The sequence below is a fragment of the Biomphalaria glabrata genome, chromosome 4 (genome assembly GCF_947242115.1).
Source record: "Biomphalaria glabrata chromosome 4, xgBioGlab47.1, whole genome shotgun sequence".
NCBI classification, from domain to species: Eukaryota; Metazoa; Mollusca; class Gastropoda; family Planorbidae; genus Biomphalaria; species Biomphalaria glabrata.
The window spans coordinates 47,179,019-47,205,670 of NC_074714.1; the positions used below are offsets into that span (position 1 = coordinate 47,179,019).

The following is a 26,652-nucleotide window of genomic DNA, read 5'->3' on the forward strand; positions in this document are numbered from 1 at the left end:
TTAATGCCACGAAAAATATTTTCTAAATAATTTTTTTGTGTGTAAAGGGAGACAATCTAATGTTTTTTTTTAAATTTAATGTACATACATCAGTTACGTCCCTTAAATATTATATAATTAAAGCAAGCTTAGGATTGGCTAAGGAGACACCAGCCACAATGAACTTGTTGTCACTATTTCTTCTGGAAGCTTGACTTTCATGAAGATTTCTTCCCGCTCTTACAATGTGGATTTTTACCCCCCCACTAAATGTATGGTGTTTATGTTAAGTAAACAGAAGTAACCATTTATAGAATATTTTGTTACTTGTGATCTTATATAAATACAGAAAAAGAAAGGCTAAATAGAAACAAGAAGGGAAAAAAAAAACTGTAACAAATATTTATATCCAGTGAACATTAATTTTTTTTTATTTCTTTTAAAAATAATAAAAACACAACAAAACAAAAAAAAAACAACATTGTAATAAATAAAATATAAAAAGAAGTGGTAATAAGAATTCATATTTTTAAACCTTTGACCTTCACAAATAAGATAAAAATACGCTTCCACAATAAACATATTGAATGAACATAAAGATACCACAAGGAATTTACAATCACAATATAGAACACATAGGCAACAGCATGGAGAAATAATTTATCAAAAGAACAATAAAGTAAATACAGCATCATTGTACCTTGCTGTAAAAACTGTTTGAAATAAAGACTTATTGAAATGCATTTATTAAACTAGTGTCGAACGATATTGATTCCAGTATAAATAACCCAGGAGTCCGATAAATTATTGCTTGTTAATTAATCACTTGACACTTATTTTGTAATTTGTGGAAATTACAGAAATGTAACTTTTAAGATATCCCTATGCTTTGGTGTGTGAGTGTGAGAGTGGAAAGAGGTTGGCTATGCAGTGTGCATGATGCACAAGATAAAGGGTATTGTCATCAGTGGTCTTATGTACAACAGACGACTCCAGAATGCCCATCTAAAAAGATTTTTTTTGTAGTGAGTTAGATGTTCAGAATACCATATCATTACTAAAGTCCACTACATTGATTTCATTTTATCTCAAATTGAATTTGTTTATATTGTAATAAAAGTTATATGTAGTATTGTTTACAAAGATGCTTTTCAAGTTATTTAAATTTTTATAAGTTAATATATTATGCCTACAGCAGTTTAGCTGTCTACCAGTAGTTTGGTGCTACAAGTCAACGACAGTCCACAACACCTTATCCTTTAAGAAAATCTACTTTTAAAGACTACAATGACTCCAGCTAAATGAGATACTAAAACAAGAATGCAATATCTAGTTGTTGCATTAGACAACTATTGTAAAACTTAATCTATAGTATTGTTGACAAAAACTCAAAGGTTCTAATGTTGTCTTCAGATGGAGTGTGGAGGCAATATTTAGTATTAATTATTGTGATATATATATATAATAATATGTACATTTTCTTGACATCTAGACCAGTTAGCATTTAGACCACATACAGTCTAGTCAATGTCTAGTCCACTTAACATTTAAATTTAGACCACTAGAATGATCTAAGCAATGGAACTTAACACTTCCACATCTCATAAACATCATATAATATCTACACTGATACAGAACAAAACAATGACAGTAACTGAATTATTATATTTAATATAAGTAAAAACACATTGTTTGTGTATATAATAGACTAGACAATATTTGGACCAGAATCATGTACAAGTCCTACAAACTGAATTGGAAGCACACATTTGTTCCAGCAAAAGAAAAAAAATCAAAATAGTTTTAAAATAACTCTTCATTGTCCTGAGATAAAAGGCCAGATTGCTACTATCGCAAGGCCGAGATATGACCATAAAAATTGGCCACTATAGGAAAACATGTGATAGCCATGTCCAAATATGATGGCCAGGTACAAGCCAGAATTTAAGTTCAAAAATTGAAATTAGATGCATTGTTTTCTATAAGCATGTTAAACCAAAAATAATATTTTCTAGCATATTCATTGCACCAGGGGTGTATTGAAGCCAAATTGGTTGAATACAATTTTTGGGACAATAGAATCACTATGGTGGTTCTAAGCCTTGGGCTGCACAGGCAATATGTCTTTTCAGGGGTTCTAAAGTTAGGAATTGAAAGAGACAGGATAGACTAGATCTCTAGAGCCCTGTAATAATTGCTATGCATTCAATAAATTACTTGTGAATTTAAATGATCTTAAAATTGATCATGTGAATAGAAATATCTTCAAGCAGATATTATTAGTTATTGAAAATTTGTAATGCAATTTATATAATATATACAACTTGTGTTAAAAAAGAAACAATTCACAGATTTCATGTTTCAAAGTGGCTGGATTTCTAATCATTTCCAAAACAGACATAAATATTGGATGAATCCATCTGAAAACACATGAAAAATGCCAAACTGTGTCATAAATAGAACATATACAACAATAACAACAAAAAATTATATTTCCCTAAGTCTTGTATTTTTCTTTTAATTAAATCTGAAACACAAAAAAAAAAGCATGAGAAAGTTGAGACTATTTAATATCTTGATTAATTGTTTTATATATTCTTATAAATAACAATTTTTATCTATTTGATAGAAAAATGAGTTTTTACTATAAACAGCAACCAAAAAACAATAACAAAACCAAACAACAACAATTTTCATTGTATATTGGATAATATTTAAATGTAATATATCGATTTAGTGTTTTATCTTATAAAAAGGACATGATAATTCCCTTTTTACTCATAAGGAATATCTACATTTTAAGAAAAGAAGATATATTAAATGGGAAATGAGTGACAATTTTTTTGGATTAATGTATTATTTATTGTTTGTAACTAACCATAGAAATTACTGGTATCTGAATTTTAATGTAGACACATTATATATATATATATTATATATATATATATATATATATATATATATATGTATGTATGTATTTACATTTTATAAACATCACACAACCAGTGGGATTTCTTTTTAGATCAATAGTATTTAAATTATAAACATTATGTAGACTATGTGATGATTACTCTATCATCATATAGCTCAATCCATGAAATCAGAACCCGAAATATTAACATCCAAGAATACCTATGTAATAAAATCACCACCCTAAGGGGCTCAGTCATCAAAAACTCGTCTGCTTCTTGGACTTTTCTGATTCTGACGGCTTTTGGATTTGCGAATTAAATTTTTGAATCGTTTAAGCTTTGTTTTATCCTTGCTGGTCAAATGTTTCCTCTCCCGGGTCAGGAACTTGATAAGGAAACGTCTTTCATCAAGCTTGAGGCTTCCGGTTTCAGTTCTGTTGTGCATTCTGTTGAGGGTGATGTTCTCAGATGGCTTCATCTCCCACTTGTCCTTGCGGCGGAATATTATTTTAAGTAACCTCTTCTCAGCTTTACGCAGTTTTACATCTAAGCCTGTAAATAAACAGTATTGTAAAGGGTTACATTCAAAAGATCTAAAGTGTACATCACACTGGATACAGAAGCAAGTCCAAAAAGAGATAAATTGATGGAGTTTAAAATAAACATCATAAGGTGAAGATATAATTTAATACATGTAGATCAACTGCTACATTGCTCTGCCACACCAGATAGTTAGTGTAAGCCTCTTCAAGCTAATACACGAACCACTGTGCCAGTGATGGGCTTATGATCATCATCATCTTTTCCTATTTCTCTAACAAGGGCTTATGAAAAAAGGTTTTATAAATAGCGATTGTTAAGTTTCAAACTTCAACAATGACCTAATTCTCTACACAAAGTATAAATGGGACTAATTCAACTTATACCACCACATCTGTCAAGTACAATTTGTTTACCTTTTTTAATTCCAAACAAAATAATCAATTACCAATAGTTAATTAACTAATTGGCTAATGTTTTTAATTAATTCTTGTCAGGTACAAGAAATCATTGTGCGAAATTTTATCTTGATCTGAGATTGGGTGTGGGAGAAATTATCATCTTTCCTTTAAGTTCCTCATCCTCTCTACAGTCACTTGCTTTTTTTTTAATGGCTTCCCAGCTCTTTCATGTCCTCTCGGCTTCATCTAGTACACTGTCACCACAAACGTTTTGGACTTCCTCTACGTCTTGTGCCCTGGGGGTTCCACTCTAAGGCCTGTCTAGCTCTGTTGTTGGTATCTTTTCTAAGGGTGTGACCAATCCATCTCCACTTACTCATTAAGATCTGCACCCCTATATTTCTCTATCCCACCCCCACCCCCCATCTCCTAAAGTTTGGTAATTCCTATTTTGTCATACCAGTGTATTTTCAAGATATTTCTCAGACATCTGTTGATGAAGGTCTGTACTTTTTTTTGTTGTTGCTTCAGTTATTCTCCATGTTTCAGAATCATACAGTAGGTCTGCCTTGACATTAGATTTAAATATTCGTATTTTAATCTTGTTAAAAGATGTGGGGATATTTCCAGGTTGGTTTTAGCTGTGTAAATGTCAGACGCACTAGATTTATATGACATTTAATGTCTTCATCTGTTCCACCTGATACACTGACTACACTTCCAAGGTATATAAAACTATCTACTAAGTCTATGGTCTGAGAATCCAGTTCTATTTCTCCTTTTTTTTGTTTACTTTAAGTAATTTTTTTGGTGGTTTATTTTGAGGCCTATTCTTTTTCCTACTCCAATTAAAGCTATGAGCTTTCCTTGCATATCCTTGTGAAAGAAATAATAATTTTACCAGACAGACAGATGGAATGAGTTGATATAAGCTTTGTAAAAATTTTTATTAATTTCCTAATGCCAGATCTTATCAGAATTTTTACTTACATCGAAATATTTGTGTTCAAGGATTGAGCGCTGATAACTATGCAAGTTAAAGTGAGCTTGAGTCAAGGTTGGGATCTTCACATATCTGGTAGTTTAATAACCAATAGATATTTAGTTTATTTTTTTTTATCTGTGTAGCCCTTGTTATATAAAAGTGCATTATTTTTCTACTTTATGTAGGGTGATTATATAAGATGTTTCTTAGAATAACCTAAATCAATGTTTAAATAGTGAATGTGATCATTTGAGAATCTTTTCATTTGTAGAGCTTTAAAACAAAAAGATATTAGATGAATCCCAGACTTGTTCATTTTTAAATCATAAAATAAAAAGACCTCAGGCAACAAAGTTAAGAGCAAAAATAGCAATTAAAAATATTAAATTAAATTAAAAGTACATTTTATTTTTTATTAGTTAGCTTATTTATCAATTTTTTATCAGTTCTTCTCCTCCTAACATTTATTAGCATTTGAATATAAAAAAAATATATTTAATTTTTTCTTACAAAGATTATATCAACTCACTCAGTCTGTCTGGTAAAAAATTTGTACATGTTTTTTTCTCCCACACCCATTCTCTGATCAAGTTGAAACTTTGCACAATTATTCATTTGCATAAACAATATATGAATAAGTAAAATAAAAAATCAATTAATCAGCTTATTACTGGAAATTAAATATTTTGTTTAATACCAACAAGGGTAATTCTTTCTTCAGTATTTACAGATATGGCTTATTATGTAGGGTTTCATCCACTTCTATAATTGAATACACTATTTCTCCCACACAATATTTCAGATCAAGTTTAAACAACTGTTTTTTGTACCTAACAAAATATGAATAAAAAAATTAACCAATAAGTCAATTAATTATTGGTAATTAATTTTTTTTTTTGACATTGAACAAGGAAAATAACGTCTACTTTACTGAGAGATATAGCATATAGTGCAGTGTTCTTTCCCTTTGATAAGCTTTGTTTTTTTTAAAAAGGATTCTTTATATTTTTTAATTCTACAAATCTGAATCATAAGTGAAAAAAAAATTTATAAAAGCAAAATTATTTTAAAATATATATTTTGCCTCAAACCATATAAATATGAATTAAATGTTAAGCTTTTCTGAAAGCATTAATGTAGGCCATTTTTCTTACACAAAGGAAATAGCTGTACAATGTTACTATTCTTATTTGTAAGCCATGTACATTGTCTGGATGGCTGCCTGGTTGTGTGGTTTGATAGACTGTCGTTCTGACTTATCTGACTTGTCTTGGGTTCAAACCCTGCCCACTCCCATCCCCTGTCATCCTGCGGGAGGTTTGGACTAAAAAGTAAATTATCTTCAACTCTGAAGGAACATCCGAAACATGTAAAACATTTTAGAAACAAACAAGTATTATATGAATAGTTATCCTTTAAGATTGAGAGGACTCTACAGATCTTTGAAGATCTTAAGATTTTCTTTTCTTAAAACTTACATTGTAATCATCTGATGTTAAATATAGATATTCCCATTACAGGTAAGCTACTTAGGATGTAATTAAATTTAAAAACACTAAAAACATTCCAACAAGCAAAGCAAAATTTCATTCAGGAATCTTGCAATTTTCTCAATGTGCTTTACAGGAGAGTTTCGTGACCTGTGCTCAAATTTTTATGGTTATGATTTTTTTGACAGTAAATAATCTCCAAGATGAGAAGCACAAAAATGGTAATTTAAAATTTCTGATATTGAAAAAAGTTTCAGAGATTGAAAAAAGTTTCAGAGATTGAAAAAAAATTCAGAGAGTGAAAGCATTTATGAAATAGACAAAATTTTCATGCTGGAAAAGTTTATAAGATTTAAAACTTTTTTTCTTTCCCAATTTCTCTCACAAATTCATTTGTCTCATAAAGTAAAAAAAATCATCACTCTTTTGACCACACATTGTCCAATTACTAATACCAATACCCTTGGCCTCCAGCCATGGTACAATGGACCTAATAAAAGGTGGATAAGTCTTTCATCTTGTGGGCTCATCTCTTACCTTGATCAGACTGTTTCTTTTTCACTACTTTTTTGTTGTTTTTGTTGTCTTTACTTCGCTTGGGTCTATCAGGCTCATCTTTCAGTTCTGGAAAGGAATAAAACCTACCATAGGTTAAGTATTATAATCATGTCATAGTAGACATGTAGTTATTTATTATTATGATGAAATTAAACAATTATTTATTAAACGGACCATGACCAATATAAAACTGTGAGTCATTGAAGACCAACAAAGGAATGGCGAGATGAAGCCTACTGCTTGACTGGCTTAACTATAAACCACAACATTGATAATGACAAACTCTGTTGACGAACCTGGTTTTACTCAACTTAGATCTACTTACCACAAAGTGGACCAGAGTAATGAGGTGGACATTGGCACTGGTTTGTTCCTATACAAGTAGCACCATTCTGACACAATGGGTTACACAAATCTAAAACAATATCAGCAAGAAAGAACAAGTGTTTACAAAATATTGTTATTTCTTTAAAACAAAGTAAAGAAAATAAAATATTGTTCTTCCACATAGATCTTATATTGGAATTCTTTTAATTCATGACAATTATTTTTGTCTAGACCTAGTTCTAGTGATACATATGAATTTTTAAGAGCGGGGCCATAAGGGAATCTGCAAGCAGTAACACAAAACTTATGATATAGGTATAGGCCTACTCATAAGTAAAACCACTAGAAAAAAAATCCACATGAATGCTGAGAAAATAGGTTGAGATCTACATGATGAGGCGTATAGAATTGTTCAAACACATGAAAACCCGACTTTTTAACTTTTCTGAAGACAACAATAGAGGCTTTCATTTTTAGAATACAATAGATTTTGAATAGATCCTTTATTTAAAAAAAAATTACCCTGGATTATTTCCTGGCATATTCTCTGAATTTAAAGAAATGAAGCCTAAGTCTAAGTCGATATGAGAAATCTCAATCTCTTATTTATTATACTCATATTCTAATTATTATTTTTACTGGTTCTAGGAATTTTTATGTCATAGAAAAACACTTCAATAAAGTACTTGTATCAACATTTAAAAAAATTGAACAAACGCAATGAACTTACTATATTCACATGCGTCTCCATAGAAACCAACTGCACACCAACAGTACCCTTCCTGGAGACAGTGTCCGCCATTTTGACACGTTCGCCCACAAACAGCTGCAGACGAAAAGTGGATGTAATAAAATATGAGATTCAAAGAAAAGCATTTGGTTCAAATCAATTTTATTTGTATTTAGTGACTTCTTGTGATTTTAATTATAGAAGCTAGTAATTAACAAACATGGCAGGCATTGCGTGCTTTTTATTGAAGCTTTTCAAAATTTTAAACGATTGCCCTACGTCAACTTAGTTTTATGTATGCCAGTAAAAATAAGGCAAATTGCAAAGTTATTTCAAAATATTATTGACTAATTGCAATGTTTTATGTCAAGAACTAATTGGCGGATCTGGTCGGTACCCAAAAACTATCGCGTCATACGTCAGCCAACCTATTGGAGATGCTTTTTCTAAAGTTATGTGCTTTTGTCAGGGCCGGATATAGGGGAGGGCAGGTGGAGCTACTGCACAGGGGTATCCACTAGAAAGGGGCCCACTCAACAGAGTAAAAAATCCATATTTCGATGGGTCAGTAACTACACGTTTCTTTTTTCTTCTCCTATTTCTTTTTTCTCATTTTTAAATCTTACATTTGGCAACACTGTCGTGGTTCAAAAGTGTCTGGCTAAGGTGTGCTCGTAATATAGGCTGCTCTGGTTTTAATAATTGCATAAACCCAAAACATTAACCTTTTTTTTGTTACTAAAATATGCTTGTTAAATAATCTTATTTTTTAAATGAAAGGAAATTAAACTACAGGCACTTTCTTTCTTTTATGGCATGCTGTCAAATGTTGTCATTTTTTTTTCTATTGATAAGTGGATTTTTATTAAAGCTTTAGAAAAAGTGTACGGGCCTCCACAAAAACTCTTCCCCTGGGTCTCCACATACTTAAATCCGGCCCTGGCTTTTTGTCTACATAATTTTTTGATTTGATTCTACAGTGGGAACAAAAAAGAACACGAACATATAGGCTCTAAATGGTTTTCAAATTTAAATTTATCAATACTTCTACATCCTGCACATCGCAGGCACCAAAAAATCCTTGCTATTTATGGATTTCCACCCATTTGTTGAAATTCGCCAATATGTGGTGACCATTTAGTGTGGGGTATCTCGTGGGGTCATTTACTATAATTGTCTAGTGAGCTCACTTACTATGGGGTATCTAGTGAGGTTATTTACTGTGGGGTGTCCTCGTGAGGCCATTTAATGTGGGGTATCTAGCAGGTTCATTTACTGTGGAAGGTGTAGAGTGACCATTTACTGTGGGATGTCTAGTGTCGTCAGCTACAGTACACAGACTCACATTCACTAGTACTAATTGACAAAGATATACCTTTTTCACAATAGTCCCCTAGATAACCTGGCGGACATGCGCAGGTGGCAGGGGAGATGCACGTGCCATTGTTCTGACAAGCTGGAGTGCACATTGCTGAAATAGAACAAAGTCAACAATCATTCATCATCATAATCCCAAAGCTCACTTAGGACACAAAAGATACATGGCAGGACTCGAACTTCCACCTGGCAATACAAATCATACGTCCTATTCATGGAAGACGCAGATGAAAGGGGCACCAGAGATGACTACTCTCTCTGACAAGAAATTGGGATGTACGTCTTAGTGCCTTGTGGCTGCCCAAAAAATCTAGTGACTTTCCAGATATGCCCCCCTCACACCTGAAGGAAAATCTCGCGAAAACGCTCCTGATTACAAAGAACATGAATATTTAATGAGACCTAAAGTTTTGAGAAAAAAACACAACACTTCCATATCTATATTTTGTTTTATTCTTGTCTAAGAAAACAAAACTATTTTTTGTAATAGCCCAACTCAAGAATACTTAAGAAATATCTGACAAAATTAAAAACATTTATAGATAATAAATGAAACAACAACAAAAAAATGTTAAGTATTGACCATAAAAATGTAAAAAAAAAAACATTAACAGCAACCAGATTATACATCCTCATAACTATGGTAATAACTTCGAATGACTAGCTATTATATTCTCAGCGAACAGGTGACTCTTTAACACAACAAAGGTAAATAGGAATCTAATATTTGAAAGTAAAAAAAAAACAATAACAATGTTAGGAAAGCGATCAGGCTACATCTACAACAGTATGTATCTATATAGTATGTCCATAATAATACAATGATGGCCTTTGTCATCCAGGAGGCTGAGGGCCCTGCACTGCTGTTTTGTGCCTTCTCATATGACTGGTCAGACCTATGTGGGCCCGGAAGGTTCGGCTGCACTTTGGGCACACTATTCTAGCTAGAGCTTGTGACAGTTGCCTTGATTGTCGTCTCTGGCGCATTTCTTCAGCTAAAGCTGACCCTCAGTCAATGTTTAACTCTTTCTCTCCTAAGTAACGATACCAACGTTGATTCCACCAGAATATGGTAAATAATGACGGAGAGAAAGAGTTAACCATAATACATGAACTGTTTGCAGGCAATTAGTTTTGATTTGTGCTCGTTTATGACGTATTACTACAATATAAATCTAACGCACGAGATGCTGAAATAATATATGTTCGCCTCTGGGTTTGCCAAGTCACGTGAAACACTGCACTCTACCTTTATCCTTGGCTTCCAAGACATTGCCATTTTTATTATGCAAATAATGATTTATTTTATCCAAATAACGTATTCCCCCCCCCCCAAACAAAAATGTGTACTACACTTTACACTACTTATATTTAACAAACGTTATTACATAAATTGCTATGTGATTTTTATATGGCGATAATAATATCAATAAATAATAATATCTTGTTGATAGCAGTTTCATGCGATGTTGGATTAATAATTAGCTCATTAGCCTACTATGTCATCTCCATAGACAAAACATCAATGTTATTTTGAATGGAAAAACAACAACTACTACAAAACTAATAATAATAATAATAATAATAAAATTAACAGAATATTGTTATCAGGCAGTGGTGTGCAATGTACCACCAGCCCCGGGCTCAAGAAAAAGATGGTGTGCCCCTCTCCCCTAAGCTCAGTGAGACTGAAGCTATATTGAACCATAATGTGTCCTTATGTGTCAGTGTCGATTTACAAAAAGCCTACCAAATGCAAGATCTACCTTCAACAAGTAATAGCTTACACTAAATAAGTAATAACTAGTGTTTTGAACAGAATTTTCAAATGTTTTGAATACTAGAAAAGTTCTTTCTGAAGACAGAACTGGAGATTCAGCAGGTTTCCCCTCCATTCAGCGGACAGACGGGCCGGCTGACAGACCACACAAAAACTATTAGCAGGAATTCCCCTTACGGAGGCGGCTAAAAAAAGGCCAATATTTAAATGTTTATTGCTATTAGAGCGCATCCTGGTAAAACAAAAGTCGAGGGTCACATTAAGTCTATTAAAATAAGAGGCTGCACTGGCCTATCAATATCTCGCGAGGGACATATAGGCCACGAACGTCTGCAATGCGGGTGATCGTCATAAGAGCATCTTCGTGTCGCGGACATCTTTTTGTCACACAAACGCCGTCAAAATAATGAAGATTTTAAACCATTCTGGCAGAAGAAAGTCAAGAAAAAATCAAATAATCGGAGAGGTTTTGAAATGTCTTCATCAAAAAGTTTTGAGTCGATATTGTTGCTATCGCGAAAACATTTTGCAAAACTCATATTACAGGCCATATTAAAAGATATAAACAACGTCTCTTACTTAAAATAGTTTAATTTTTAAAATATTGGTAATAATGTCATTGTAATAATATTCTAACTACAATGAAAATACTATTTTTTCGCCCCCCCCCATCCATTCTTTGAGAGGACAGTTTGAGAAACGCTACTTTAGTTCGATGGAGGACTTGGTCTGGTAACGCTACAATAAGCTAGGTGGCACCACTAAAACCAAGGCCGGAACATCACCTTCATTGTCCATTTAATACATTTTACAGGGTACAAAATGTCTGCTGCAGTGCAGAGTCGGCTTTAGTCATGTACAAACTAAGGCATCTGCACAGGGCTGCTTAATCTAGGAGTCATCGAGGCACTCTCTGCCCCTTTCTCTCTTTGAACAGTACCTGAGTCCTAGATAAAGCCTTTTGTCAGAGGCTCAGACCACCATTAGATCAGCGCCCAACAGCTTAGAAATGTGTTATTCTTAAAAGCAAAAAGTGAGGCGGAGATTGTAATTGTGCAAAGTAATAGTACTAGGAAATTATTTTAAGCAGTGATTCAGTTTAAGAACAAATCATATCAAATCTGATCAAAACTACATCGGATTGTAGTTTAAAATTAATGTTTTTATTCCAATTATATCTCCTAGGGCTAGTGACGCCACTGCTTTAAATTCTTTCTTTAACGTAAATATGAACATGAAAAAGTGAAATAATTTTTCAAATCACAATTTGGAAAAATACGTTAAAAAATTCATGCTCAGTTGATCTTTTTTTTTTTTTAAATATTGTTTTTATTTGAATAACAAATTATTATTCAATTATGCTTTAAAAACTTATCAGTCCGCCCTTAAAAACTTTTTATTCTCTGATTTTGTCCAGCGACAAAACGTTTTTAAACTTTACCCTCTTCGTGTCTAGTGTTTAGGCGACTCACTGGCTACATTGATTCTTTAAAACGATATCACCTACTGAATGATTATCTCAGAATTTTTGGCGATATAAATAGTTTTATATAAACTCCTCAGAAAGGTCCCGATTTTCTTGTACCCATATTTAGATGACATTCTCCAGTGCAACAGGAAGAGGAAACTCTTTTATCTTAACAGAGGTGCATAGTTTTATGTAAATTTAGAGAAGTCTACATGGTTCCATTATTCACGACGGATGAGTATGTATGAACAGCCAACATATAAGTGTCTCACAATGCGTAAATTACTGGAAGTATTGATGAATTATTTATTTGTAAGCACTTCTAGCAGCGTAAAATCAAATGTCTTGCTCTTCCGCTTAAAGTTGATATTTAAAAAATTATTTACTTAGGAATAGCGATCTTCCAATTTAACGTCCTTGACATTTGCAGTACGTCCATTGATTTCGAAACCATCACAATCTTCCTTTTTTTTTTTTTTTCATTTTCTTACGTTTTTTCTTTTTTGAGACCCATTACAGCACCTCATATTTCCCCATATCGCGCACTCTCTCTCTTCCGTTCATCTCTCGCTATTTAAATGCTTTAAAATAATGTAAACAAAAAGAGCAGATTACTGTGGTTAACTTAATTATGAAAATTCCTTATCTTCTTATATTAGGAATCACAAACGTTACTTCTAAAGATAAGATAATTACGTCCTACGCGTATCTAATCTAGTCAAGCCTTTAAGTAAGAGATCTAAACTCTGCTAAGCTCTGGCAGCTCGTTCTTTGCCCTGATTAGCGCTAGGGAAGAGGGAGCACGAGTAGGAATTTGTCCTACCATATTATGTTTGAAATATGTCTTAATCAGTTCCCCGTCATGACTGTTTCATGATTTTGTATTACCAAGTTATAGTTTAGTGTTTAATAATCCTTTATATTTCTAAGTTATGGTTCAGTGTTTTATAACTCTTTGTATTACTAAGTTATGGTTCAGTGTTACATAACCTTGTGTATTTCTAAGTTATGGTTCAGTGTTACATAACCTTTTGTATTTCTAAGTTATGGTTCAGTGTTTTATAACTTTATTGCTATACTTTGAAATTGTTTGTCCTGAAGTGTCTCCACGTTTAGTGACATTACTGATGACATTACTGATGACATTACTGATGACATTACTGATGACATTACTGATGACATTACTCTGGTCTATTTTGCATCTGTTCTAGTTTAAAAAAAAATATTTTCTTGATTTCTTGAGTTGCCAAAAAGAGTAAACATATTCCAATGTCGGTGTAGCCAAGGTTAAATAGTAATTTAGTTTCATGTCCTTGTTTGATTTGAAACAATCTTTTAGTAAATCTAAAAGTTAGGATTTTAAAAAAAATTGTGTTGTTAATACCGTAACTATTAATTTATTATAACGCTTAGTACATAGACTTAATTATATATAATTTAACTTTTAGATCTAGATCTAGTAATTGAACATCAAAAATAAGAGTAGGCTTACTCTCCTCTGATAATTATTATTTTGCAATTTTAGATACATAATCTAGAAAGATCTATTAAATCAATCTATTTAAATGTAGGCTACATAAGATGATTAAAATTAATCAACAGACATGAATTATTTCGATCTAGATCTAGGATTTTTGAAACATTATCTCAATGGAAACTAACAGGAAATGGCTTTGTTTCAAATATTAGCGTGAATATATAGTTCTGTGATTAATAGCCCATTCTAAAGAAAATCCTAGAAATGATTTTGCATTATTTCTAAACTTTGAAAACTTAAGATCATTATTTTTCTAAGGCAGAAAAGATTGAGTGGGGCGACTTTCCTTAGAGCTTAAAAAAGAGTTACGTACATACAAATCTATATATATAGATCTGTGAATCGATCAATCGCGGATAATAATTTCTTTTCGACCTCTATCCAATATATATAATAGAAGTCTATGACCTAGTTATTTTGAGTTTTTCAGTTGTGTAATTGGTTTACCATGAATAAAAAAAGTTTTTATGAAGTTTAATTATTTTTTTTTACTTTTAATAGTCATCCTTTTTACAACGCTGTTAAGTTCTTTTACCACCTTCCAGTATCGGATCAAGTGGAAACTTTTCACAATTATTTATAGTCTATCTCTATGACAACACATACAAAAATACTAATTAGTTAATCAGTTAGTGGGAATTAATTGTGTTTTATATAGAAAAAGGCTATATAAACCTTTCAGTATTGAGATCTTATGGCAGGGATTCTTCGGTGCTTTCCTTAATATAAGCTTTTTTTTTTTTTTTTTTTTTTTTTTTTTTTTTTTTTTTTTAAAGTATTTTTTTTTATATTTTGTTTATTTTCCGGCTGGAAAGACCTGCTCTAATGTGTACATGTTTATTTTTAAACAAGTTGTTTTGAGCCAAAGAGCCATGGAGCGGATGTCTGCTTCCCTCCATTACCTGTGCTCGGATGTTGAGACGCCATGTTGAGACTCCATGTTAGATCTGCCAGAAGAAGGTGAAGTAAAGTCAACGACATAACAACAATATCAAGCAAAAGTTATTTTGTTATACGTTGGGGTGCTACTGTTATTCGGTGTTAGGACACGTTTACATACAAGACAACTCGCTTAAACAAAAAAAAAAAAAGAATTCAAGGATGATAATTATATAATGCTAGGGGAAACACAATATTAACCTCAGCTGTTAGAGTTACATATAGGTGTATGTTGTCAATAGTTAAGTGTTATTCCCCTTGGTGAGTTAATATTGTAATGTTGTTACAAACATAAATGTGTAGTTCTTGTTAAGTAAAACAGTTTCTCTCTCTCTCCCCCCCCTCAGCCGAGACCAATTGTTATAGAAGTCCTGAACACTGACTTGCAACGTCACAACCTGTGGGCAGTTTAGATCAATAAATAGCTCGTTGACACGTCACAGGTCTGTACGACGTGGCAATGAGCTATTGGTCTAAACTGCCCACAGGTTGTGACGTTGCAGGCCAGTGTCGAGACCTTCTATAAAGAGTGGAATCGCCCCAACTATTGTTTAATAGGATCTCTCGCTAACATTGGGTAAGGGTATTGATTGTCAATCTATCCTGAAAGGTTTACAAAGGGTAGTGGTCAAGATGCAGGTTGGACTTAAAAAGTACCTATATCACAGAGAGTGCCTTTATACCCCTGTGGACATTCACACACACCATGGGAGTTGCACGTGCCACCATTACGACATCCGGGCCGACAGAGAGAGCTGGTCACTAGTTTAGGAAAAAAGAGAAACAAGAAACATATTGAAACAAACTTATTAGACCAACCTTACCAAGATTGGCGGTCAAGCGATAGCCTTTAAAAAATTAGACGAGAAATAGTCTCTGAGCTGATGGTAGATACTCAAATAACACAATAATCAGCACTTAAAATATTTAAAATTAACAGAAATGAAGAATTTAAATGTAAAAGGTCATACTTCATAAATATATCATTCATATGCTACTGGATAAGTTTTAGAAAAAAAAAGGGTTCATAAAAGATAATACCTAAGCCCACGAGACTCAAAAAGATCCATGGGCTCAAAAAAAAAAAAGATCTAATGCTGAAAACCTAACATTAATTAGTCTGTAATCAATGACTTTTCAATGTATGTAACCAGAGCATGATACATGCGGAAGTTTCTGATTTCAACCTGGCTCATTTTCAACCTTTGCTTTTAAAATATGGAACAACAATGCTTCAGGTAAATCTTACTTTGTGAAGCAGTGTTAAGAGTTGTGTGTAGAAACGTGTGCAGTAAGATGTGTGTAGTAAGCTGTGCAGTAAGCTGTGTGCAGTAAGCTGTGTGTAGAAGTTGTGTTTAGAAGCAGTGTGCTAAGTTGTGTATAGAGACCATGCCCAGTAATAATTTAGGGGAAATTACTTTGACCGGTCAGATGATAAAGATCTTTATGAAACAACAATAGATGAGAAAACTAGAACACCTCCAATCATGTTCCGTTAGGTTGTTGCTGACTTCGACAAGTGGCTTCCAAGCGGTATATATTGCCAACATGTACATTTTAGATGCATAAAGATATTTAATCTCTACCGTCCGAATGTCCGTGGCTTTTATGTTAAAAACAAAGTCTTACGTTGTCAAAATAATATACAGTAATATATTCAGATATTATCACACAGTATTGAAATTATATCATCATCATATACTTATCACAAAATTGAGTTGTTACCCCCCAACAATCGTTCCAACTGGTTACGTTACAGAAGTTGGCGTTAATATTAAGGTACTGATTAACAACGCTTGGGGAAAGGTCAACAGATTGGTCTAGGTTTGTTACCCCCCCCCCCCTTATCTTTAAAACACGTCTCTTCTCACAATCTCTCAAGATCTTTTGCTGCTCTTCGGAGAATCACCAAGTGTTAGTCCAATCACTGATATCATTCAATTTCTTGATATCATTCAATTCTTGATATAATTCAATTCTTGATATCATTCAATTCTTGATATCATTCAATTCTTGATATCATTCAATTCTTGATATCATTCAATCCTTGAAATCATTTAATCCTTGATATCATTCAATCCTTGATATCATTCAATCCTTGATATTATTCAATCCTTGATGCCAATCTCTCTCTCTTTTTGTTCTCCTGGCAATGTGCCTTGAATAATGGACTTTACAAAGCTTTAAAATTTATCGTTTACGCGTTTGATTTTTGCTTTTCCATTTTTATTTGGCTTTGCGGATAAAATTATCAAATGAGCTGGTCAACCTGTTTGTTAATGTGAATTCTCCATTAACTTTGGCATAAGACAATGCTAGTAAGAAAAGTAGCTGAGCATCTTCTTCTTGTTTTCATAATCTTGTGCTATTTATGTTCGTTTGGTATCGCTGTTCCAAGGCTGGGAAGAACAATTGTATGTCTGAAAACTCTCTCCACCAGTCCTCACTAATTACATTATGCGATAGTACCTACCTGGCAATGCAATAACTGGAGTTTGGAAGTTTTTATTGCAGTAACACTTTAGTGGTTGCTGGAGCACTACGTTAGTGAACTCGGCCGTGAGTCTCGGTTGAAAACGATTGTTTTTTGGCAGAGGAACATCTGTGTTTCGATCCTGAATATTTATGATATGTATGTTTCTCTTTTCTTTATAAAGCTTATATCAACTCACACTGTCTGTTTGTGTGTTTGGTAAAAAGTTTGTAAACGTTATTTCTCCGACACCCAATCTCGGATCAAGTGAAACTATTATTTCTTTTACATGACAACACAAGAATCAATTTTTAAAAATTTAGTTTATTAACTATTGGTAATTTTGGTAATTAATTATTTCGTTTGGTATTTCGAACAAAGGAAAGAAATTGTACTTGACGGAGGTACTGGTATAAGCCGAATTAGTCCCCTTAATAGGCCTCAGCAATCTTCAATTTTTATACACACCCCGCTAGCAGAGTGGTTAGATTTTAGCGTATTGAGAAATCCAAAAGCATGAAATAGCGCTAAAAAAACAATTGGTAAATATACTCTAAGTGCACAAATGTATTGTTGTTGGTCTAGATCTATTACAAACTTAATTACATGATTGATCCAAACTAATTGATACACCACACTTTGTATAAGCTTTGTTTTTTTGTAAAAGTATTTTTTGTATGTTTCTCCCCAGTAGTCATTTTGATCTATCCATTTATATAAGTCCAAGATACGCGCGTCCAGTCTAGGTATATTATATATATAGGTCTGTGGTTTGTTCTCTGTCGATCTTTATCTTTTGTCTCTCTATTCTCTTTTTCCTCTCTCTTGTTTCTCATTCTCTATAATTGAATCTCTCTCTCTCTCTCTGTTTCTTTCTCTCTCTCTCTCTCCCTCCTTTAGTTTCTATTAATGCTGGGACAAATTCTGAAAGTCCAAAGAGGCGCCTTGATGGAGTCTTCTGTGGTTGAGACTATTTAGATCTGAACCTGTGGTCTTGGGTTCGAATCTCAGGGAAGACTAGGATTTTGAATTTTGGGATTTTTAGGGCGCTCCTGAGTCCACCCAACTCTAATGGGTACCTGACTTTAGTTGGGGAAGTAAAGGCGGTTGTTCGTTGTGCTGGTCACATGACACCCTGCTCGTTAACCGTTGGCCATAGAAACAGATGACCTTAACATCGACTGCCCCATAGATCGGAAGGTTTGAAAGGGAAACTTTACTCTTTTTGTTTTACTAGACTTTGTCCCAATGACGTAACCCTATCGGTTCCTATTTTGTACTGTTCATACCGTATATGACTAGTAATACCCCTGAATGATTCAAGGGCTATAATCATGAGGACCTGAATGATTCAAATGGCAATAATCACCAAGGACTTGAATGATTCAAAGGTCAATAATTATCAGAACCTCAATGATTCAGATGGCAATAATATTTACCATGATTTGAATGAGAGGGCATTAATTATAATGGCCTGAATGAGTCAGAGGGCAATAATCATCGAAACCTGAATGTTGTCAAGAGCTATAACCACCAAGGACCTGACTGATTCAAATGTCAATAATCATAAGTAACTGAATGATTCAGAGAGCAATAATCACCAGGATGTGAATGATTCAGATGGGAATAATCATGAAGACCTAAATTGTTCAGACGACTATAATCACCATACTCAAAGATCAATAATTATCCAACCTAAATTATTCAGAGGGCAATAATTATCAGAACCTCTCTCAGACGGCAATAATTATCAGAGCCTGAATGATTCCGAGGGCAGTAATCAGTCAAGACCTGTATGATTCAAAGGGAAATAATCACCACGAACTGAAGGCTCTAGGTGGCAATAATCAGTAAGGATCTGATCGAGATCCACTGGGGAAATAAGACATTCCTAGGACAAAAAACAAAACAAAAAGGCAGCCAGTGTTAATAAAATTGTCCGTTCATTGCTAAACACAAGCGAGCTATTCTTTAACGTAGCATTCATGGTAGAATTTACTCGAATGACGCTTGGTGATAGGCGAGCAGTTCAATGCTTGGCGACTTAAAAGTAGCTAGAATAGTATGTTTTTTTTTTTTTTGTAAAAGTCACTGTTTCTTCAAGTTCATTGCAATGTTTGTGTGTCTGTACGCAACAATCTTTCTTTGCCCCTCTGTATCTGGCCACTTGTTGGTATTTCAACTTATAGTTTGAAGTCTGGCGCACCCCGGAAACAGACAAAAATAAAAAAAAATAAAAAAAAACAACCCATCCACAATTTTTTCCTTCTCTTTGAATCACCATGACAACGGCATACGTAATGAGCTGTAAAAACGATGAAAAAAAAAAGGGGGGGGGGCGCACGCTGCTGACATTTGTGGCAAGTTTACTCTGACCATGTGTTCATCCCAAAGGGCCGCATTCTAATTGAAATGTCACTATGTCATCTTTAATGTCAATATTTACATCGCTATTGTTATTTACATAATTACCTTGAACAGAGACATTCGTTTCTTTCTGATTTATATGCGTGTGTGAGTTTCGGTTTTTCAAGAGAGCGGAAACTAGAATCACGGTACCGGAAACTTAGCACATTCCTGGGTTTATTATTTTTTTTTTACAAGTTTTTTTTTTTCTGGTTTTCCCTTAAAAGCCTAACTCAGCGGTTCTCAACCTTTTAAGCTCGGCGACCCCTTTTTAGAATCCCCTACTCGGCCGCGACCCCCCTCCCCACACACGCAGCAAAAGAAGAATAGACAAAAATAATCCATATTTTCGATGGTCTTAGGCGACCCCTGGCAAATCGTCAATCGACCCCCAAGGGGGTCGCGACCCACAGGTTGAGAACCCCTGGCCTAACTGCTCTACTCTTCGGTATGCAATATTTTTTCTCATATCTATTCTATATCCACGATCTATGGAGAATTTCATTTAAAGATAATCTCTATATGTGTTAACGAGGGTGTCGTGTGGCCAGCACAACGACCAGCCCCCTTTACTTTTCTCCCAACTAATGTCAGGTACCCATTAGAGTTGGGTGGACTCAGAGGCGCACTAGAGATCCCGCAAAATAAAAAAAATAAATCACAGTCTTCACTAGGATTTGAACCCGGGACTCCTCGGTTTGTAAGGCCAAGCGCTTTCCCACTCAGCCACCTCGCCACTTTGGTATTACAATACAGTGTTTATATTTCTAGAAGGAAACAGGATGCTTGTTATTTTTTTCTTATTTTTCGTCCCTCTTTTTTTTTGGTTTTGTTTCTAATCGCAAGTGCTTTTTTTTTTTGTAAGAACTAATACAGAGTTTCCTCCCTTAAGAAATTATCGAACTTCTCGTGGAATGTTCTGATGGAACGGTGGGAACTTTACATTTCTAATGAAACTCTTCCATTTAAGACTGGGGCCCTATTACCTCAACCACCAAGTATAACTAAAGAACTCTTCCATCTAAGACTGAGGTCCTATCACCCCAACCACCAACCTATTGAAGTATAACTAAAACACTCTTCCATCTAAGACCGAGGTCCTATCACCCCAACCACCAAGTATAACTAAAACACTCTTCCATCTAAGACTGAGGCCATATTATCTCAACCACCAAGCATAACTAAACAGCTCTTCCATCTAAGACCGAGGTCCTATCGCCCCAACCACTAAGTATAACTAAAACACTCTTCCATCTAAGACTAAGGTCCTATCACCTCAACCATTAAGTATAACTAAAACACTCTTCCATCTAAGACTAAGGTCCTATCACCTCAACCATTAAGTATAACTAAAACACTCTTCCATCTAAGACTAAGGTCCTATCACCTCAACCATTAAGTATAACTAAAACACTCTTCCATCTAAGACTAAGGTCCTATCACCTCAACCATTAAGTATAACTAAAACACTCTTCCATCTAAGACTAAGGTCCTATCACCTCAACCATTAAGTATAACTAAAACACTCTTCCATCTAAGACTGAGGCCCTATCACCTCAACCATTAAGTATAACTAAAACACTCTTCCATCTAAGACTGAGGCCCTATCACCTCAACCATTAAGTATAACTAAAACTCTCTTCCATATAAGACTGAGGCCCTATCACCTCAACCATTAAGTATAACTAAAACTCTCTTCCATATAAGACTGAGGCCCTATCACCTCAACCATTAAGTATAACTAAAACACTCTTCCATCTAAGACTGAGGCCCTATCACCTCAACCATTAAGTATAACTAAAACACTCTTCCATATAAGACTGAGGCCCTATCACCTCAACCATTAAGTATAACTAAAACACTCTTCCATCTAAGACTAAGGTCCTATCACCTCAACCATTAAGTATAACTAAAACACTCTTCCATCTAAGACTAAGGTCCTATCACCTCAACCATTAAGTATAACTAAAACACTCTTCCATCTAAGACTGAGGCCCTATCACCTTAACCATTAAGTATAACTAAAACACTCTTCCATCTAAGACTGAGGCCCTATTACCTCAACCATTAAGTATAACTAAAACACTCTTCCATCTAAGACTAAGGTCCTATCACCTCAACCATTAAGTATAACTAAAACACTCTTCCATCTAAGACTGAGGCCCTATCACCTCAACCATTAAGTATAACTAAAACACTCTTCCATCTAAGACTGAGGCCCTATCACCTCAACCATTAAGTATAACTAAAACACTCTTCCATCTAAGACTGAGGCCCTATCACCTCAACCATTAAGTATAACTAAAACACTCTTCCATATAAGACTGAGGCCCTATCACCTCAACCATTAAGTATAACTAAAACACTCTTCCATCTAAGACTGAGGCCCTATCACCTCAACCATTAAGTATAACTAAAACACTCTTCCATATAAGACTGAGGCCCTATCACCTCAACCATTAAGTATAACTAAAACTCTCTTCCATATAAGACTGAGGCCCTATCACCTCAACCATTAAGTATAACTAAAACACTCTTCCATATAAGACTGAGGCCCTATCACCTCAACCATTAAGTATAACTAAAACACTCTTCCATCTAAGACTGAGGCCCTATCACCTCAACCATTAAGTATAACTAAAACTCTCTTCCATATAAGACTGAGGCCCTATCACCTCAACCATTAAGTATAACTAAAACTCTCTTCCATATAAGACTGAGGCCCTATCACCTCAACCATTAAGTATAACTAAAACTCTCTTCCATATAAGACTGAGGCCCTATCACCTCAACCATTAAGTATAACTAAAACACTCTCCCATCTAAGACTAAGGTCCTATCACCTCAACCATTAAGTATAACTAAAACACTCTTCCATCTAAGACTAAGGTCCTATCACCTCAACCATTAAGTATAACTAAAACACTCTTCCATCTAAGACTAAGGTCCTATCACCTCAACCATTAAGTATAACTAAAACTCTCTTCCATATAAGACTGAGGCCCTATCACCTCAACCATTAAGTATAACTAAAACACTCTTCCATATAAGACTGAGGCCCTATCACCTCAACCATTAAGTATAACTAAAACACTCTTCCATCTAAGACTGAGGCCCTATCACCTCAACCATTAAGTATAACTAAAACTCTCTTCCATATAAGACTGAGGCCCTATCACCTCAACCATTAAGTATAACTAAAACTCTCTTCCATATAAGACTGAGGCCCTATCACCTCAACCATTAAGTATAACTAAAACTCTCTTCCATATAAGACTGAGGCCCTATCACCTCAACCATTAAGTATAACTAAAACACTCTTCCATCTAAGACTAAGGTCCTATCACCTCAACCATTAAGTATAACTAAAACACTCTTCCATCTAAGACTAAGGTCCTATCACCTCAACCATTAAGTATAACTAAAACACTCTTCCATCTAAGACTAAGGTCCTATCACCTCAACCATTAAGTATAACTAAAACACTCTTCCATCTAAGACTGAGGTCCTATCACCTCAACCATTAAGTATAACTAAAACACTCTTCCATCTAAGACTAAGGTCCTATCACCTCAACCATTAAGTATAACTAAAACACTCTTCCATCTAAGACTAAGGTCCTATCACCTCAACCATTAAGTATAACTAAAACACTCTTCCATCTAAGACTAAGGTCCTATCACCTCAACCATTAAGTATAACTAAAACACTCTTCCATATAAGACTGAGGCCCTATCACCTCAACCATTAAGTATAACTAAAACTCTCTTCCATCTAAGACTGATGCCCTATCACCTCAACCATTAAGTATAACTATAAATTGTCGAGAATAAAAAAAAAAGAAATTAAAAAAAAAAAAAGATTTTTAAATCCATCTTTTTCAAGAAAAATTTTTTTTTCTTCAGTATGAAATTTGGTACTTAATCCCCTTCCCCCCCGCCCCCATGTTAATTGTTTGTTTGCTGTAATTCCAACCCAAACAGTTTTGAGATCATGATTTGAATTTCTACATTTAAGAGTAAACATGTTTCTAGCTCCGTCCTAAAACGCCAAGAGTTATCGAACATTGCCCTGGGCACTAGATAGAAAAAAAAAAAAAGGAAAAAAGATTTCCACAGGCCAGTCATAACAAGTGAGATCTAGATGTTTTTAATTCTCTTATTAAAATGCAACACTAGATTAACAAAAGGATATGTCAAAGATTCAATTATGCTCTTTCAATGAATGTCTGTAATTTATAAGATAAGAAAAAAAAATAACATAAACATGTACGCCTATTAGATGAACTACGCTGTGACACAATCTGTCATGACTGATTTAAATTGACTTAAGCTACAAACACACTGTCAATCACATATTTAAAAGAAAAATGTAAATAATTAAATTACTCCTTCCAAATTTTAAGCGTTTTTTATTAACCGTGTTATAAAACTCGAAAATAAATCTTTTCAAATGAATTTTTTTCTTACAAAAAGACTCGCAGAGCATATAAAACAAAAACGTTCCTATTTGCACAACAATAAAATTGTATGTCAAAAGAACTGCCTTGTGCTTCATATCACTTTGATGTTGTCCAGGTAAGTTCCGTGAGTGATGAGCGACATTATCACTTCAATAACAATTTATGACCAGTTTATATTGGACCCTATCTTCACGGCCAACAGTTATCAAGCACGCAACCTAAATCTAGCTATTTCAGTCTAGTCCTTTTGAAATATAGTTCTAATATTTTGTATCTATCAATGTTTGTTTGCTTATTTCTGCCAAATTAAGATTACACCAATATGTAGACAACCTTAAAGTCAACACTAAAAGAAACCTTGCGAAATAAAGTTCTAATAATTTATGTGTATCAATGTTTGCTTATTTCTGCCAAATTAAGATTACGCCAATATGAAAACAACCTTAAAGTCAACACTAAAAACATCTAAGAGAAACCTTGCGAAATAAATTTCTAATATTTTATATAAATCAAAGTTTGCTTATTTCTGCCGAATTAAGATTACGCCAATGTGAAGACAACATTTAATTCAACACAGAAAAACATCTTTAAAAAAACTTAAGAAAACATAACTACGAAAATGATCTTGAAGCCGGAATCATAAAACATCTTTGAGAACAAAATCCTCTTCCACTTTTTTTTTGTTCTTCATTAAATATTGAATACAAGAAAGCACGTGCGCATCTTTCTAATTATTCCAGTTATAGCCACGATAATAAGAAAAGATAATATCGAAAGACCTAGACACATTCGTCTGAATAATGTTCTAATTTTAGCAGCATTTCCAAATGTCGTAAAATATGTTCGCCCCTTCACAAACAGCATGTTCAAGTGTTTTGAGTGGTTAGATGAAGAAAAAAAAAATTAGAGGAAGAGATGGGGATTGAGAGCGGGGAGGAGGGGGGGGCGGAGGTAAAAGGTGGGGGGCGGGGGAGCGATGGATGGAAACTCCTAAATGAAATGAAGGATGTGTGTTGAAAGACAGGTTTAGTTTAACGCCCATAAAACTCAGACAGTTTATAGACGTCACTGAAGACAGTGTCTCTCTCTCTTGGCGCTTCATAAAACTCTGGAATAGACAAGCATATATATTTTTTTTAAACCATAAGGAGCGATTTAGGCGGTAAACGATGTTTCCACTTCATGATGACGTCATCTCTAGACAATTATTTTCGTCTGGACAGAGTTAGAGGAAATTCTCCTCCCCCCACCCCGTACAATAAAAAAAAAAAGTTTTACTAAGCTGTAAGTCACTTCTGCACCCATAAAGACCCACTCGGACTGTTAGAGGGGAAAAAAAAAAAGAAAATTGTCACATATAAACACTTGACTTAGAGGAAAGGTTAGGTTTTTTAAAACTTAAAAAAGATTGGAAAGTGCGAATAAAAAAAACATACTTCCAATGTGACATTATAATTTTATTTTTTTTTACTGCTGAGGTCAATGATCATCCTTGTCAGCAGTCTAGGTGCAGCGTCGAGACCAAAAACCTAAATGTCAAATAATATTTAGAAATTAAAGACGTTGTCTGTTTTAATGGTAGACGCTGTCAGTTCTTCAGTGCCGCTGACTCTTGGTGTTTATGTTTATCTAGGTATTTCCTGGTTAGTGCTTGTTGTTGTTTTTTTTTTAACGTAGAAAATATTTGAACTTGAACAAATGTTTTAGTGCTTTACAGAGAGTAGTCTAACGTATTATAACTGAATGTCAAAATATATACTGAGACCTCTAGCAAAGATTTGCTTCAAATCTAAAAAGCCGGATTTTTTTCTTCTCTCTTCAATAACGATATACAGTAAACAAAACAAAAACAAAAGTTGAATATGTGGTTACTGTATGGCTGAGTCGAGTTAATCGTACACTTATAATACTTATAATATCATAATGTTTCTTTTTCTAACAGACTATTTATACAAAAGTATCCCTGATATAATAAACTACAGTCGTCTGATCGCTGTGTACTTAAACCAAGAAATATCAAGCCAAGTGTCAGTCTTAAACATTGATGTTTCAGTGGCGTAGTTAGGGATTTAAGAAACGGGGGGCTTGACCTCTTTAGAGGCCCCTGTGTTTTGACATTCTACATCATGACATGAGATTATTGCGTAATATTTAATGTAAAAACAAATTTCGAACACTCATTTGGGGGACCCTCGAGAGGGGACCAGGGGGATTTTCAAATTTGGACCACCCTTCCCCACCCTAGCTACGCCACTGTGACGTTGTATTGTCACTGCTACGAATTTTTT

The 26,652-nt window shown here is 34.1% G+C and overlaps 1 protein-coding gene across 5 annotated transcripts in view; it reads right to left on the reverse strand.

Annotated features, from left to right (window-relative positions):
- Nucleotides 1–40: 40 nt before the first annotated feature.
- The window catches only part of LOC106055008 (wnt inhibitory factor 1-like), a 165,211-nt gene continuing 138,599 nt past the window's right edge, over nt 41–26,652 (reverse strand). For 2 of the 5 annotated variants that reach the window (XM_056026539.1, XM_056026538.1), the window contains exons 6-12: nt 15,681–15,785; nt 14,987–15,031; nt 9,298–9,393; nt 7,923–8,018; nt 7,191–7,280; nt 6,845–6,931; nt 2,514–3,443 (exon numbers count right to left, since the gene is read on the reverse strand). In XM_056026539.1, coding sequence (XP_055882514.1) covers nt 3,142–3,443; nt 6,845–6,931; nt 7,191–7,280; nt 7,923–8,018; nt 9,298–9,393; nt 14,987–15,031; nt 15,681–15,785 — 821 coding nt within the window. In that variant the 3' untranslated portion in view covers nt 2,514–3,141. The other 3 variants (XM_056026537.1, XM_056026540.1, XM_056026541.1) reach the window with 3 other exon arrangements.